The 18744-nt window shown below is 44.4% G+C and overlaps 1 protein-coding gene across 1 annotated transcript in view; it reads left to right on the top strand.

Moving 5' to 3' along the window:
* Window positions 1-18744, top strand: part of LOC144774110 (extracellular calcium-sensing receptor-like) — a 104560-nt gene that overhangs the window by 2725 nt on the left and 83091 nt on the right. The window contains exon 2 of the mRNA XM_078659136.1: window positions 7543-7834. Within this exon, the coding sequence (XP_078515262.1) occupies window positions 7543-7834 (292 nt within the window). The remainder of the gene's footprint in view (window positions 1-7542; window positions 7835-18744) is intronic.

Raw genomic sequence — 18744 nt, 5'->3', positions numbered from 1 at the left:
GTGTATAACTGACTATTCACAGTCAGGTTTTTCTATTTAATTACAAAAGTAGACACAATATTAAAACATTTGTTCAGCGCATAACATTTTCACCACTGTTGCTAAGTTGTTACAGCAATGACACAGCCGACACGTGTTTTGTCGTGTTTGCGACTTTTTCAAGGCTTGAATGTATATAGTAATTTTTCTTTAATAGAAAAAGGCCTTTGTATTGTTCCAAAGAAACGCAGACTGTTGATAAGATCGCCCAAATCTCCATGCAGAGGTCAATTGCGGACCAACATACGATAGTAGCGTCTTTTTATGCTCCCAGCATACAAGGAAGTGGTCGGGAGCAACAGCTGCACGCACCAGTATTTGCAAATCACGTATATGTACGCGGCAGCTCAAACAGATGGACTCCGGCTGACGGTATGGCCAGAGAACGGCCTTATTCTATTAAAGAAAAATTACTATATACATTCAATCCTTGAAAAAGTCGCAAACGCGACGAAACACGTGTCGGCTGTGTCATTGCTGTAACAACTTAGCAACAGGGGTGAAAATTTTATGCGCTGAACACATTTTTCATTATTGGGTCTACTTTTGTAATTAAATATAAAAACCTGACTGTGAATAGTCAGGTATACACTACATTGTGCTGTGCTCTGTCAATTGTTTTATTGTCTATAGATATAGAGGTTTCCTTTGTATATTACTTAGCACTGTGGATGGCACAGTGCGAGACATTGAGCACCCCATAAGACATTGTAATTATTGAAAGGAAATTTATGTGCAAACACTACAGAGATGCTGGCTACTTTTTTTAACCACTGCCATCATTTTTCTCCGGTCTATAGTGCCAGGGTCATGGGTGATATCCTGCATGGAAGGAAAGCAGGGGTGTGGAAAGGTAGGGAACATCACTTCAACTCAACTCAAGACTTCTTAAAGTTCGGCTCTCGGGTGCTTAATTTGAGCTGGTGGGGGGCACTGGCACTCATTTTTGGGGACTGGCACTTAGTTTTCCTCATCAGATAATGGCCACAAGCAGGAAAAGAAAAAAAAAGACAAAAAGGAAGGGGAAGAGCAAGATGAAAAAAATGGCACACAGGGATAAAACAGGGGCACACGAGATGGAGGTAAAGGACCAGCAGTGTCTGGTAGTGGATTAGAAACACCCGGGGAGAATTCCACATTTCTCAGCCAGGTATTTGGCGCGTTGGATTTTAATAGCACAGACAGAGCAGAAAAGTGGGCACCGGTGCTCATTCTTTAAACAAAATTAAGCACTGAGAGGTCTCACTGGAGTGCAGTGTATAAAAGGCTATACAATGTAGATTTTGGAGGAGCAAAGTCTGCAAAATCTACTTCAGTAGAACTATTCAGAAAATCACCCCACAAAAACCAATCTATGTGAAAAATTCAGAAGCTAAATATTTTTGTGGCAAAGCTCAAATTTTTGAAAATTTCATGGTAAAAACAGCCCTTTTATCACCTGTTCAAACTATATTATTACAGGGCACACAGAGGTTCCACAGCTTCGATCATGTGAGGAGTTTTGTCAATTTATTTCAATATTACAGTCTTTCATGTGTTACGGAACCTTCTCAGCCAGATTTTTGCAGGAGAAGAGCTTCATGAGTTTATGCCCAGTCTGATTACCTGGCTCCATGAGAACAAAATAAAACAGGATATCCTGTCCACTGTTATTACAAGTTCCACAGGATATAATGGAATAGTAAATGGCGGGCTGTCGTAAGGGAGTAACCCTGTCCACCAAGATCCAAATCATGCCCTATGTGTTGGGATTAAATGGGTTTGAGGAAAGCCACCCTATAAAAAGACAGGAAAAGGTTTTCTGGAAGAGCAGACGCTGATTTTTAATTTCTGTGGCTCTCACTGACAGGACTCAATTAAACATATGTACCATATGTCCCAGCTCACACTCAGTAGAGTTTTTGGTGCGCCTGCCTTGCACCAAACTAATAGTCAATGCTGGATCCAGTCTCTCAAAGGGCCCCCCAGTAAGGTAATTTTACCAAACATCCAAAGGGTGTTCACAACCTAACAAGTATTCCTATGCTTTGCCACCTGCCTCTCCCAAGAGGGTCACTCTAACTTCAGAGTCCCAGTGGTATGCACCAAGTGGGTGTGATCCCCTCACTGGACCCAAGTTCATCAAAATTAGCGAGCGGTCCCCTCCAAGTGCCCATCCAAGCGTGCACTTGCACCTGGACCCAGCCCCCCTCACAGACCCTTTAGCGGCATCTCCTTTGCTGCCTATGCAGCACTAGCAGCCCATTCAGGCAGAGCCAGCTCACCGAGCCCGACTGGGCAGGAGAGAAAAGGTGGAAGAAGCAGTGAAAAGGTGAGAGGTCAACGCTGTTGTAACATGCTCAGGCATCAGAGTCGCTCGCAGCCCCTCGATTGGGTTGCAGCCGCTGTACTCCGGTGGTCGCTTGTCTCATCACCCCTCCCCCAGCTGGGGCTATCTTTATCTTTCTGGCAACGCACTGCCTACCTCATGTTGCGGAGACTTTGGGGCTCCAGGAAACAAGTGACAGCTGTGGGGGGAAGGACCATTGTAAGGGGGTTACAGAAGGATGGTACTGGTCAGAAAACGATTAGGTGGTGACTGAGTAGGATTTAAACATAATGAATCAAGTCCTTTCTTCTCCTGAAAGCTTTTTGTGCCCTGGAGATCATAAAGGCAGCTGATAAGGATATAGGATTTAGCATGTAAATATATTTAAACATGATGTGGGCAAGCTTGAACTTAATTCTGGCTTCACCTGGTAGCCAAAGTAAATCACAATAAATTGCTTATTGTATGTATGTACAATATCTGTGGTGCAATGCTAGCCACAAGTCAATGAAATGCTGTATATGATCAAAGACAAGCATAAAGACTACAAGTAACAGTAGAGGTAGCTGGCCTGTGGACAGTTGATGCATTGTAATGTATTGTTGTTATGTTATATTGTTTTGTAAAGAGCGCAGTTACTCAGCAGAGTGTCCCGGCACTAGGCAGAGAAAGACCGACCAGGCAACTTGATTTAGCTGTTAAACAGCCAGGTTTCTAGTTTCCTCTTGAAGATATCCAGGCTGAGTGCTATCCAAAGGTCTAGTGAAATGTGGGATTCTTGTAAAGCGCACTGTTACTCTACCTGAGTGTCCTGGCGCTGTAGACCGCTGGGGAACCCGTCCTGGTTTTCCCTGTGAGATGGTCCCTTTCTGGGTATCTCCAGGGTGAAACCAGACATCCCCGGCATCTGTGGGGGGCCGTTGTAGAGATGAGGCAAGCTTAATGCCCAGAGTTACCGAGTGTGTTCCCTGGTTAGAGTAGGCACTGAGGCAAGAATTATCGAGTCCGTTGACCCTGGTCCAAGACCCTGCAGCGTCGGGAATTGAACCCTGGTCCCGGGCCGTTCTCTGCTTACAGGTCTGCCGCCTCTAACCAGTGAGCCACACCTCTCCACAAAGTTTATTCCAATTGAGTGGTCCTAGGTAGGAAAAGGATCTCCCTCCTATTCTGAGGCTATTAATGCGGGACACGCTTGCAAGGTATGCTCAGGAAGAACAAAGGGTGCAAGCAGGCATGTATGTGCTAATCCTCCCACTTTGATAGAACGTGCTAGTTTCATGCAAGACCTTGTGCAGTAGGACCATAGCCTTAAAAATACCCCTCTTTTTTACCGGGAGCCAATGCAGGACCCTCCCTCAAGTGGGTGGTCATGTGTTACCTGGACGGGAGTCTGAGTAGCAGTCTCGCAGCTGAGTTCAGCACCACCTGTAGTGTGTTAAGGAGATAGTCTGGGAGACCAAGGTACAGCACGTTCCCATAGCCAAGTCTCAACATGATCAGCGCCTGCACTACCTTTCTACCAGCAGACTCAGATAAAAGAGATAAAAATAAATTCAGCATGTGAAGCACGCTGAAGCAGGATCCAGCTAGGGCTTGTATCTGTTCTTTACGCAGTTTTGTGGGGAACCAGTGTGCGGCTCTTTGCTCGGCCAGCTGGTTTCCACAAAATTGTAGGGGACATCTCCAAATATCACGATCTCTATTTTGTCCGGGTGCACCTCAAATGGTGCAAATCCAGCCAGTGAAACACCTTGGTGAGACATCGTGAAAGCAGCTTCCCATCTAAGTCCTTACCCTTCTCATAAGCAAATACAAACTGTGTGTCATCTGCATAAAAGATGACTTTTGTACCTAGGGACTCAGCGAGAATTACTAAGGTCATCAGCTATATATTGACTGAGAGCCGAGGCCTGCGGAACGCCCACCATCTGGGGTCTGCCTTGTGCAGTGTAAGGCGGAAGCCAGACTTCCTGAGTCCGTCTGTCCAGAAATTATGAGAGCCAGTTCAAGGCTGAATGTCTGATCCCAATCTCATGCAGGCGCTCGAGCAGCTTAAAGTGGAGCATGGAATCAAATGCCGCTGTGAGGTCCAGCAGTATAAGCATGGCCTTTTCCCCAGTATCTAGAGCGATCCGAACATGCTCCACCACTTCGAGAAGTGCGTTTCCCGTGCTAAAGTGAGGGTGAAAACTGGATTAGCTGGGGTGGAACATTTCATTGTCTTCCAGGTAACTCGCAAGTTGGTAGTTAACTTCCTTCTCCAGGATCTTGGAGAAAGCCAGAAGAAGGGAAATAGGCCTAAAGTTAACTGCATGCTTGGGGTTGCAAGCTATTTTTTTAACAGCGGGAGTACTTTAGCCTTTTTCCAAGCTAGTGGGACTACCCCTGTTGCCAGCGAGGTGTTGAAAATGTAATTCACGGGAGCGTTGATAGAAGATGGAACCATCTTTAACACTGTAAATAGGCAGGGGTCAAGACTTAGAGAAAGAGAGTGGGGAGACAATGTGTCTAAGCATGAATAAGTGAGAGGAGATGCAGGTTCCCTATGCACCGGGCTTTGTGTGTGGGGAGATTGAGCGATGTTTTGGAACCTGTTTTGAATAGTCTTAATTTGTTCATGGAAGAAAGTATCTAGTGTATGCTTAGAGAGGTGAGTCTTCAACTCTTTCCAAAGCTGGTGCATATGTAGGGCAGGGCTGAGATACAGGGATGTTATTCCAGATTGGATGGATGGGAAAAGTCTGCTGGCTATGTTTTTCCTGTTTACACTTGTCAGTCTGGAGTGTGATGTTGTCTTGGCTGCGGGTGTGACAAGACTGCAGTTTGTATGTAAGCAAAGCTGGTTGTGATATCATTCTAAATAATGCCGCTGGCTTAGAAGATGGTGCAGTCTGGCATTGGATTAGTAATGTTGAGGTGAGTTGGATGCCATGCAGGTACCAATGTGGTGTCTGAGAGGCTATTGAGTAGGGTATAACCACAATCCATATACAAGAGAAGAAGTGGTGTTTGAACACAGTTTGTGAAGTGACTTTCCGGAAGAAATTGTTTGACTGTCTTTAGAAAAGGGAGCTGGTATCTGGCCATCCTAGCTATTTAGGTAATGGGTTACTTGAGGGTGAGGTTAGTGTCCAAAATGAATACAAGTGACCTGCTAGTCAGTGAACGTTGGGGTCCAAGGCTGTCAAGGTTCATATCATTGAGACAGGTTTGTGATGAATCTTGATGATTCTTATTGGCAATAACTGGAATTATCCCTTGGTTTTATTGTGCTAAGGGTAGTTACTGGACATCCAGGACGTTTGATATCCTAATACCAAGTGTGGGCACCATGTGTGGGACGAGAAGCATATTAATGGCCACAGTATGGTACGACTTAGCAACATCATTCCAGTGGCAGCATAGTACCAAGAACAGGAATCAGCTTTCCAGAGAAATCCACAGTAGCCCAAGAAATACTTTCAATATGCAAGTGCTAGCCTTACGCGAGAGCAGTCATTTTCATGCCACAACATGCCAGAAATTACCAGATTATTACAAGAGCCAGTGCTATGTGAGAGGTGAGCATGGTGTTTATGGGGATTCCCACAATTTGCCAAGAGTTGCCACTATTTCACCTTGAGAAACACCTATGAGAGAACCAAAGTGGGCAACATCATTTCATGCATGCTTATGATATGTGAACAAGAGAAAGATTAAATTAAGGATAGTCAGGGCACAGATAGTCATCCACACATATAAACACATATATGGGTATTTTATACACACACACACACACACACACACACACACACACATAAACACGATCAGCAATTTAGTTATTTTAAGAGTTATCCTGTACAGGGTCCTGTTTCCATCTAATCGGGCAGTCTCTTCACCCCTCCATCGTAATTCATGGCTTTTGACTCTACCTGATACAGGTAGCTTTGCATCATGCTAACAATGTGATTGGTAAAACAAGACTTGATTGTAAATTGCACTATCAAAGTCTAAGAGTAATACAGCACCTGCCATTAGTTTCCCAACTCTGATTTACAGTACTCTGCTAAGGGAGCAGAAGGGCTTCCCTTCAAGTCCCACTTCTATAACACCTTGGGGGTGCCCAGGAGTGGACATTTCACAGGAAAGCCAGGATGGGTTCCGCAGCGGTATGAATACAGCGCTACGAGGCCTCCGGGTAGAAGTGCGCTATATAAAATACAAACATTTACATTTATAACAGAGCTCTGAAAATTGAAACTGCTTGTCTGATTGGAAGAGGTGCAGCAATACAAACTTTCATCTAGAAGACCCGCCAGAACTGACACCTTGCCTCCTTCATAATTGATGCTGTGGGCCTAAGCGAAGGACAAGGAATCAAAATTACAGAAAATAAGCAGGGACTTCCTTATTTTCTTTTCTTACTACTGCCCCTATGATGCCTTATACCTGATTACAAGGGCATTGTCAGGTGTACCTAGTGGCAAGGTAGAGTGGGCAGTTTCTACCTTAATTCTACCTAATTGATATCTATCACTAATATTTTAATTATTTTGAAGTATTTGTGGAAAAAGAGGTATGCTGGACCCTCAATGTCACTGCATGAATCAGATGAGATTCCTTGGGCAGATTTGTGAAAAGTTAAAAAGCAGTTACCTGTCTGACACAGGGTGCTTCCTTTCAGATACAGGGATTATTCAGGGACCTAAGAGGTCACTCAGTAACTTCCTGTCTGTGTCATGTCTATGTTTTGCTTATCTCTGCATTTCTCTATGAAGTGTATAGATGGGGGTTGTTTTGTAAGTTGATCTCTCACTTGGACAGTAAAATGTTTACATCAATCTGTGGATTCTATTCTAGTGCAGTATATTTGCACTGACAATTGGTGCTGTGCAAGTGAGCTGCCCGCCAATGGGTCATTCTTTTCAATTATACATCTATGTTTTTCATATTATCTGCCTGCTTATTTCAAAACCCTGAATGCAGGGATGAAAATAGTATAATTTTGCCCCGGGTTTTGTGAAGGACGATAAAAGATTATGAACTAATATGGCAACAAATTGGAAAAAGTCAGGAATCCCTTTTTTGGGGGAAACTATATACATCCCTGATGGTTTTCATGCTTGCATTAGCAGTTCTAGGTTTGAGACTGGTTAAACTGAGGATGTTTTCCTATCACTTTATAAGTACTGACAATCATTCAATCTGTCCAATAGGTTCAGTATCCGGTACTACAGGGATGTGCTGGCTATGGTGTTTGCTATAGAAGAAATCAATCGAAACCCCCATATGCTGCCAAACATCACCCTTGGATTCCGGATTTATGATTCTTGCATGTCTGAGAGCAGAGCCTCTGCAGTGGTTCTAGAACTCCTCTCAGGAAGAACGAGTATTGTCCCTGGTTACAGGTGTCCGACACACCCGCTGCTGGTCGGCATCATTGGGGAATTATTGTCATCTTCAAGTGTCCCCATGGCCAGGATTATGGGAATCCTTCACTACCCACAGGTAACTATAGAAATGCCAGAGACATACTACATCAAACACAGAGAGTGAAGATGAAAAGTGTGCTTCTGGAGACTATGCTGTGGATTTCTGTAGGTACGCCCACCTCAAACACTAGTATGTGGCACAGAGGACTATTTCCCATGCAATGGTGGCACTGCTGATGTTGGCAGATGGTGGAAAATTAGATTTTGCTGGGCCATCTGAGGGAGGTGTAAAGGATCTAAGACACTTTCTTGAACTAATCCAGATCTGTTGATCCACATAAAACTATGCAAGTTCAATGTGAGGCAGCAATGATGCTGCTGGTGGAATTTTTCTGGCATGTTCAGGGAGATAGCCCTTTATCACTTCACCTAACATCACCTAATGATCTGCTAGTAACCTGAGGTGTAGACTTTTCCATATCTAGACTGATGTGCACTGATGACACAAACATGTGTCTTCTTCTTGCAAGGCATGCTGAGAAGAATACAGAGCTTCCTAAGGACTCCTGAAAAAGGTACAACATAAATAAAAAAGTAAATCCAGTATTTGTAATGCGGACAGCTACCAGGAGCCATCCCGGCTCTAGGGGCTGTTGGGAAGATTAAGCAAGCTATTGCCCAGAGTCACAGGGTGCTAGGCAGACCCCTGCCACCGGTGCCGGAGATTGAACCGTGAGCCCCAGCATCCGGTATCAGTCACCCTGGCCACGGCGCCACACCTCTTCCCAATATTGGACACATGATAGATATTGGCTATCAGTTGGATCCCACATGTACCAGCTCAGTGACAGCAAAACTGGAAAAGGATCAGAAGGATAGCAGCTTGGAGATGCCATGATTAGAAATTCCCAGCCAGTAAGGTTTCTGGTTTAGTGTGGAATGGAAACTAACACTGGGAGGTGAATCACATGAACATCGGTATACTATGCCCACATTTGGATGAAAAGTATAGTCCCTCCTACAAGAGAGAGTGAGATCCAACATTACAAGGAGAATTATTCACTTGTGCCAAGATTATTGTAATGCCTGGTACACACTGGTCTTTTGGACAGGAACAGAGAAGAGTTTTCAGAATCACATAGCCCGAGGGATGTTGACCTTTGAGTATCAAGAACTTACCTCTTCCACTACTAGAAGTTTGCAATGGCTCCCTATTGTGAACAGGATTAACATAAAGCTAATGACTGTGGTCCTTAGAACAACGCATGTGGGGATTCCTTGTTAACTACTTAAATTAGACTATATTTGGGGCAAAGTACAACGCTGCAGAAGAGACTTGCAAGAGACTTAAAGGTGATAAAGGAAATGAATTGCTTTAACAAAATGACGAATGAGAAGGCTATTCAGTAAGGTGGGCCTGGGACATGCAGCAGGGCTTTGGTATTGTGGTAAATAAATAAATAATACCTCTCTTTTTGAATGCATAAATGAATAACAGATAGCTCAATAAATAAGAGTCAAGATTCGAGGTAGTAGGAGTTTTGCAGGTTTAATACAGCATAAAGACTGGGACGGGACAACCTGCACAGGAATAGGATGGCAAGCCCTGGCAGCGCTGCCGGGGTCAGGATCGGAATCGGCGGAAGGAAGGATAACTTTTTAATAACAGTACATGAGCATATATACATAACACAAACACATAGCATTACATCGCAATAGGCGTAGCAGTGGGTGGAGCAATAGGCGTGACGCGTAGCAGTCGCGAAAGATAAGGGTGAAAAGAGGTGTAACAGGGCGTATACATAGACATGTGATGCAAACGTAACAGAATATGTCATGAATGGGGTGGAAACCATGGAGGGGGCTACCTAAGGAGCCGGGACCTCTAACCTGATGGTGCGCGCAAACTGGCAATGACGTGTTACTAGGAGAAACTGGGGGCTATGAACTCTGTGCTAGGAGCAGAGACTGAAGTCTGGAGAGTCAGGGCGACATGTACCTAAGCAGTATCTAGTATCTGATGTTTAGAGAACATGTTGATAGAATCCAAATGTTATCGGGGTAAAGGCGAACAGACTCTAAGACTGGAGCATGCATTATTCTACATGTAGTGCGTGATGAAGAATATTAAATGATCATTAAATGCAGTATTTCTCTTACATGGAGACGTAGAGGCTAGAAAATGACGTAAACTATTGATGCGATTCAGTAGCTTTAGGAATGCAGAGAAGGAGGACTGAACTGATAACTGGAATCATAACATACTCTTGGCAGACTCAGAGGCAGAGCCAGGCTGAACCGGGCACTGCGAGGCAGGAAGTAAGTGAAGGGTCGAGGATACAGGCGGGGGCTGTATCGCTCCTCAGCGAGGCTTCAGGAGACAGGAGCTGAATCTGGTGTCCAGGCCCTTTTGAGGCCTAGAAACGGAGATTTTACAATGGAATAACGTGCACACTGAGAAACGTGGCAACGTAGCTTTACATAGGCCTGATATTCGTAGTATTCACGAGAACTGGAAACTGACATACTAAAGGTGGACACAACTATAATTGCGTCTTTAATCGAACATGGGGAATAACATATGCATATTAATCATGCACAGATAACATATGAGGGAGGACGCGTAGGGACACAGAACATGGCAAAATTTACTTTTCCACATTCCCTCCTTGTCACTACGTTTCCTTCAGGAAACATCAATATTCATGATACCATCTATCATTTCATACAGTATCATTTGTTCGTCTCGAATTTTCTTGGAACGGGTTTTAGAACGGGGCTTGGGACTAGGAATACAAGAGGTAGCACAAATGCCGCAAATCGCAGGGCCACATTGTATACAGAGGCAGCAGCTAAATATGATCGCTACTGCAATACCTAGAAAGGACAAGACTTTCCATCCCCAGGCGGAAATTATATTCCAGAACCAACCGGACCATGTCCAGGTGCCTGGATTTTGGTGTAACAGATGGGCAATTTTATGAAGTCTGGTTATAGCTGAATAAACAGACGGCGCGTTATTTGGAATGAAAATGCAGCAACTAGATCCGATGACTCTACAGGCCCCGCCCCTATCGGCCAATATGACGTCAAGGACGAGACGATTCTGGAGCACGACAATTCTCATAAAGGATTGTTCTTCGGTTAAATTACTTAGAGCAGAAGTAGTCTCAATTACTACTGCTTCAAGGGTTCTGGTTAACCTACGTATCAGTTTACTATTCACAACTGTACCTAAATAAGGGAAGACACCTTTATTGATATCTATATATTGTTCTAGAGCAGTTTCAGTATAATCGACAATCGGGAGGTTTCTCTTGTGTCTAGTATGTACTAGGTGGGAATTCCTATGGTAGTCGGGTGGGGCTAGAAAAACCGGTGGCAGTAGGAAGGCAATGTAACAGGTTCCCTCCCAATCGAGGGGCAGACGAACATATGCGGTCTGACCACAAATAAAATAAGAATGACGTGAAGCTTTGAAAATAGATTTCCCACTGTCACTATACTTGACAATAGTAGTACAATCACTATGTCCTACGTGTGTAGAACCATTATTTCGGACACATAATTCGCCTTTGACTGGTAGTACTGAAATTGCAGGTAAGTCTGGAGTAGTATCAGACTGAACATTCAGGACCATGAAATTCGAAGATTAATTACCTAAATTATACACTTCATTTTCTAGATCTAACCCGGTTCTGTGGGGGAGACCTTGCTTGTCTGGAAAACATGTACTGTTAAGAAAAGACATATCTGTTGAGGATGACGTTAACGTGGACCATGCACCACACGAACCATTATGTGAAAAAGGATAAGGAAAGAGTGGCAGAACTCCCTTCGGTGTCTGAAAAGGGGGGAGTCGACCACACACCCAACAATTAGTGGCATTGCTGGTCTGGTGTGAATAATGTAACATGCGGATGAAAGAATTATTTTGCATAGCGAGGCGGTAAGAGAGTTCATGAGGAGGCAGATCACTAAACGTGTGTTCTACTGTAACATTAGCAGACTTATTTACATGAGAAACTGGAAAATACAGATAAAATGCATAACTGGTGCAGGAAATCATAATGCTGAGAAATAATATGAAACATAGAAAAACGATACATCGGATTGAGTTTTGACTAACTCTCTCACTATGGGGGTCTATTTTATACATGTCAGAAACAGTCTAACCGTTTCACCTAGGGGAGGACTTAGACAATCAAACTGGCTGACTTATTTTACTAGACCGGAGTTTCAACTTATACTCCTGCTGTGGAGTTTTCTCTAACGGGGAGGGTGCAGTATCATTGTTCTTTGCGGGACAGTCCTTAAGAATAGTACTTTGGCAATCCTTCAAATCCTGGGAAATGTTCTTTGAGACGGGTTTCAGTCCATAAAATTTCTTTACGTGCGAAAGATGCACCCAGCCTTTGCGACCCTCCAACTTCACGGCTGTACGTGTGGCGAGGAGGACCTGTCGGGGCTCCTTCCAGCGTGGCTCCAGCGGACTTGAGCGGTCAAAATTGCGAACCAAGACCATGGATCCTGGAACGATTTCATGCGGTGCCACCTCGGTATTGTCTGGAAATGCGGCGGCAACCTGTGAACGACAAGAGTTGAGGGCAGACATCAAGGAAGCTAGGTAATCTGTCAGCATATTACTTGAAACATCGGTAATACTTCGGGGTCTGGGTGTACCCCACATGTTAGGGGGGCGGCCGAAAACGACCTCATACGGGGACAGACCTGATCTGGAATGTGCGACCATGCGCATATAGAACAAAGCGACTGGCAGAGCTACTAGCCAGTCCACACCTTTCTCTTTACATACTTTGGCGATGCGGATTTTCAGAGTCTGGTTATGTCTCTCTACGAGACCTGCTGCTTCAGGATGGCGTACACAATGGAACTTCCACTGGTACCCTAACAAAAGGGAAACATGCTTCATTAACTCTGAGGAGAATGGCTGGCCGTTATCAGAATATACAACCCTAGGGAGTCCATAACGGGGGAAGAACTCACGAACCAACTGCTTGGCAGTGGTCGCGGCTGTGTAATCTGGGACTGGATATGCTTCTGTCCACCTGGACAAAGCGCATACAACTACAAGGACATACTTGAAACCTCGACATCGCTCCATCTGAATATAATCCATCTGGAGGACTTCAAAAGGGTGGTCAGGAGGTTGAAATCCACCTTGTTCCACCGGGACACTTTTACCTGGATTAAACTGACAACATATCATACAGGTACGGACTTTCTGCTTGGCTGCAGCTCGTAAATGCTTGTTGAACCAAATGTTCTGGATACTGTCTAACATAGCTTTTTCTCCTAAATGTGCTGGACTATGTGCGGTATTGATAATGACTTGAACCATAGAGTCGGGGAGAAACCAAGTGGCTTTTCCTTTCGTTAACCATCCTTGATCTGTCTGGACCCCTCCTTGTTCGGACCATTTCTTGATTTCTTCGGGAGTAGCATGTAACTGGATATCTATGACATCTTGAGTAGGGTCCTTAACTGTCATACATGTAGTCGGATCTGGAGTGTGTGTCATGTTAACTGGAATGTCTGGAGTCTGTGCTGTAAGCTTGGCTGTGCGATCTGCTAGATCGTTACCCTGGGAAATAATGTCAGTAACTTTCGTGTGTGCCTTGCATTTCATGATAGCAATGGATGTCGGTAAATGTATTGCATCTAACAGAGCTTGAATAAGGAGACCATGCTGAATCTTGGTTCCATGAGAAGTCATGAAACCTCTCTCCTGCCAGAGCACTCCAAAGTCGTGTACGACTCCAAATGCGTAGCGTGAATCTGTGTAAACATTAACTTTCCGGTTCTTAGCGTGTATGCAGGCTTGTGTCAGAGCAACTAGCTCTGCTGCTTGAGCGGACAGGGTGTCAATACGGTGTGTCTTAATAACTTCGGTGTCGGTAGTCACTGCATACGCGGCGACTAGTTCTCCTGTACTTGTTCTCATACATGAACCATCCACATAAAGTGTCAGGTCGGGATCTGGTAACGGAATATCTGTCAGATCTTGTCTTGGCTTTGTCGTAATATTAACTACTTCCACACAGTCGTGTGTGTCCGGACTTAAAGTAACTGATGGTAACAGTGTAGCAGGGTTCAGGATGTTGCAGCGTCTGATTTCTATGTGTGGCTGGAACAGTGTCAATTCATAACCTGTTAAACGTGCAATTGTCAAGTGCTGAGTCTGTGTTCGGTTTAAAAGAACTTCCACGGAGTGTGGAACTTGTACTGTCAGGGAGTGTCCTAATACTATGGAATCACTTTGTCTGATAGCTAGTGCTGTGGCTGCAACTGACTTGAGGCACGCAGGGAGAGCCTGGGCTACAGGATCTAATGTGCTCGAAAAATAAGCACAAGGCTTGTATTGTCCTGCTTGATCTTGTGTGAGAACAGATAATGCTGTACCTTCGCGTTCTGTGACGAAAAGTGTAAAAGGCTTACTGTAGTTTGGTGTAGCTAGAACTGGAGCTTGACATAGGGCTTTCTTTAACTCATTGAAACTGAGTGTATGTTCAGATGTCCAAGGGAGGACAGTCGATACGGCTGCCTCCTGTGTCGTTAACTGTATCAGTGGCTTGGCTAGAAATGCATACTGAGGAATCCATTGTCGGCAGTAAGAAGTGAGGCCGATAAAAGCACGTACCTCCTTCTGGGTCTTGGGCTGAGGAAGACTCGCTATTAACTGGATACGGTCTGGTGTCAACTGCCTACCCCTCTTGGACAGTAAGTGTCCTAAGTAGACCACTTGCTGGACACAGAATTGAAGCTTCGAAGGGGACACCTTGTGCCCCATCTCGGCTAGGAAATACAGAACTGTGAGGGATGCTCGCTCGCAAGCATGTTCAGAACGGGCTGTGACCAGTAGATCATCGACATACTGGAGCAGGGCAGTGTCAGTTGGCATGTGAATGTTGTCTAGTTGTCTCTTAAGTGCTTGACTGTAAATACTAGGACTTTCTGTGAAACCTTGAGGAGCTCGTGTGAACATATAGCTCCTTCCATTTAAACAAAATCCGAAAAGGAACTGGCTGTCTGGATGAATGGGGACACTAAAAAATGCATTCTTGAGGTCTATGACTGTAAAAAATGAGGCTTCTGAATCAATGGCTGTCAATAGGGAAGAGATATCTGGGACAACTGGGTACTGGGGAATAATACATTTATTAAGCTCTCGTAGGTCAATCACTAATCAATATACTGGGGGTGCATTTGGATCAGTACGTTTCATGACTGGAATGATCGGAGAATTGCATACATTGGAGTCAGTTTCTACAACCACTCCTTGAGCGATGAGCTCGTCAATAATTTTGGATAAGGCTGCTACAGCCTCCAGTGGCAATCTATACTGTCTGATTCGTGGTAACACTACACCTGGCTTGAGAGTCACACGATGGGGTGTGATTTGCATATAACCAACATCAGTTGGACCTTGCGCCCATAGATGCTGCGGAACATTGGACAATCTGGGATCAAAATCTCGTAATACATAGTGACCCTTAAAGTCACGCAGGAACAATCGTATTCCCTCTGGGGAACAGCATATAACTGCACCTAACTCTTTCAGTGTTTTAATACCTAATAGATTCTCTGGACATGACTTAGTAAGTAACAGATCAGTAGTGCGGGACAATGGACCTACTTCTAGAGTAACTGGCTTTGATATTTCATTTACAATGGGTTTTCCTGAAAATCCAAGGGAAACATTTCTTGAGCCTGAGAGCGGAGCCCCTGGAACCTCGGCGTGGCTAATTGTGGTCCTACTTGCCCCTGTATCAATCAAAAACTTTCTGTCTTTCCCTAATACTTGACTGTGAACATAGGGACCTTCTTGATCTACAGGTATCTCGATGAGAGGCAAGCCTACCTCCCTCTCTAGGCTGTTTCATGAATATGGCTGATACTCTGGATACTCAGACTGTGCATACTGGTACATCTGCTGTGTAACGTGCTGTGTTGCAGCGATGGGCTGCGGTGCTGTAACTGTCTGTGGTGCATTCTGTGGCTGAGGAGTCTGTGAAACTTGTTCTTGTCTAGGCGGACGTGGTCTTTCTTTAGTCTTACCAGTAGCTATGTTGTGTTTCAGAACTGCACACTCGTTTATAAAATGACCTGGCTGTTTACAATAATTGCAGTTCCCTTTAACGGGAGCTGCAGGATGACTGGCTTGATTCGGACCCCTCTTCTGACTGTCTTGAGGAACAGATTGTGCAACTAGTACTTTCATTTTCGTGTCTTTCATACGCTTTCTCTCGTGTTCTTGTTCTTCCCTGATTCTATTCTGGTGGTATTGGAGCATCTGTAACATCTGGGACGGGGTATTAGCTTGCCAGGTACTTTCGACTTTCAAAACTCGATTCTTAATTTGTGGACTTGAATTCTCGACTAATTTAGTAACAAAAAGGTGAGGGTATGACTGACTACTTGTCTTGAGGCCACTGTTGATGCTAAAACATTTCTCAAATCTAGAATAAAAATCACTAATGTCTTCGTCTTGTTTCTGTTTACAGGCTGAGATTGCATCCCAGTCTTCCTTTTTCGTTGTTAACAATCTGGGTAAAACTTGAATCAATAATTCAGGTAATTCTTTACATTTCGCTCCAAGACCGGTACCTGGTACTCGTGCCTTATCTTCAGCTTCTAGAACTGCCCAATCGATCTTTTTCTCTCCCACCTCCCATTCTTTTTCCTTGAGCTTTTCATACACCCCTGCGGGCAGCAGAACCTTTAACATTTTAATTATATCTGGATACGTGTATTCTCCCATACGGAGCATGTCTTTTAATTCTCGATGGAACCCTGCTGGATCTTTATCATGACAGGGGATTAATTTTTTCATCTCTAAGAGTTCCATCTTTGTGATCGGGGTGTAAACAAACACTCGTTCTAGTTCGCCACCCGTTCCTCTAACTGGGTGGACTTCTCGTAACGGATTCTGTCTCTCTATGTAAAATGGTTTACTTTCTGGGGGTGAGACATGAACAAAATGCGGGTTCAAAAACGTTCTATATTTGTGACGCTGTTCTAGAATGACACTAATTAAATCGGTACCTAAACCTTTCCATCTATACTGGAGTAACTCGTTCAGGATATCATGTAACGGGCCTGGATCAGAGTGCTGACCCTCATACAATGTAATGAGGTGCTGAATCATATACATACCCGCCAGTCGTTGCTCGGCTGGGGGCATTTTCAGAAACATTTGTGCCACTATTTCGTCTGGAAAAGTGGTAGAATCAGTAGTCCATCGGACTGCTGATCGGGCTAGTTCTTGTTCATGCATAGTATTTAACTCACTGTAACCGATTCGTGATTTCAGAATGTGATCGGTAGCTTGAAACACTTGTTCTAGAGAACCTTGTTCTGGTGCTGGATGATGGAAAGTTGACTTGTGTTCTAGGCGTAAATGGCGATCTGGAAATCTAGATTTTCCTACATACGCTATTCTGGCGGAATTCTCGTCGTCTAACTCTTCAGTATCAGAGTTACTTTCTTTCTCGCTTACTTGTGCTGCTTTACGCTGTTCGTGTAACTTTATTATTTCTTTACGTTTTTTCTTGTACATACTTTCCATAGCACTGATGGTCCTGTGCTTACCCTCGGCTATATTATCACTCCACTTTGTCAGGGTTCTCATTTCGGCTTGATCTTTGGACGGGTAATCTTGTTCTCTTATTAAACAATTAATCAAAAACTTTAGTATCATGAGCTGGATCTCGGCTTTCCTTTGAGACATGACTTCGCCAATGCTTTCTGGATCATCCCCTGTACGGATGAAACGATATATTCTGTCTAGATCTTCTTTCATATTCGGTAGGGTGACTAGATACTCGGCCACCTTTCTTACACGTAATGAATATAAAACCATATTATCCTCGCCTGGGACTGGATCATAGCCGCATTCATTAAGGGCTTTTCTTATTTCTGCTACAGACTGATGTCTGGGCGTACGCTGTGACGCTTGTGCATGTAATTCGGCTGACGTTAAACGCTTATGTGGCGGCGGGGTCTGAGGAGGACCTCCTCCTGCGGCCCCTAAAGTAGAATCGTCGACTGATCCTCTTCGTACTAGTGTGGCAGGAAATTGAAATGCGGGCTGAACTGGTATGGCGGGCTGGACCGGGGGGACCGTAACAGGTACTGCAAGGGGTACCCCGGTGTCTGGAGAAACGGGGAGTGCCTGATTTACAGGGACTGGCGGAGCGCGAACAGGATTTGCATATTCTGGGACTGTGTCGTCCAAATAGGACGAAATGAAAATATCAGCTGCGGTCTGTTTGTGACGTAGCTTGTTCGGAACTAATGGTGGCGGAAAGTTACTGGATGCCTCCGGGGTCGCTTTTGGCAGGCCCTCGGCAAGAAGAGGATACATACCCTTAATAAGAGCATGCCTCTGTCTGTCTGACTGTTCGGTTTTAACTCGTTCACCAATCTCGATTAATTCCCTTTCTTGGGCTCGTTCCAAGGATTCTCTACTTAATTCTGACTTTCTGATTTCTTTTTCGGTTTTTTTATGAGATTCTTTGCGCCATAACTCGATGGCATCTTTCTGTGACTGTCTGGCTTTCTTTTTCCATAATGCTTCTTCTACTCTCATGATGCACTCGGCATCCCATGTGCCTGACACAGGCCATCTATACTTTTCCTCTAACTGTTTGGTATACTCGACCCATAAATCTAGATACAATATGGCGCTTATGCCATGCTTCTGATACATAAAATGACCTGGACTGTCCCTAGGCGGGACTGGAACTGCTGCTTCTAGCAGACCTTTTCTAGTTCTCAACTGACGCAGTTTTGAAAAGAGCGGCATGACTGAACTATAATCTGGACACAATACGATACACAATAAACACGATAACTACTTCACACTCATTCCACGACATCAAGATACATGAAGAACATTCAGAATAACAGTTCGAACAGAATACTACCTGGAATACGGAAAACAGAATACATGAATTTTCTCGA

Source organism: Lissotriton helveticus, chromosome 8 (genome assembly GCF_964261635.1).
Source record: "Lissotriton helveticus chromosome 8, aLisHel1.1, whole genome shotgun sequence".
Lineage (NCBI taxonomy): Eukaryota > Metazoa > Chordata > Amphibia > Caudata > Salamandridae > Lissotriton > Lissotriton helveticus.
Note: the sequence above shows the minus strand (reverse complement) of the source record. Positions and strands in the feature narration are given on the sequence as shown.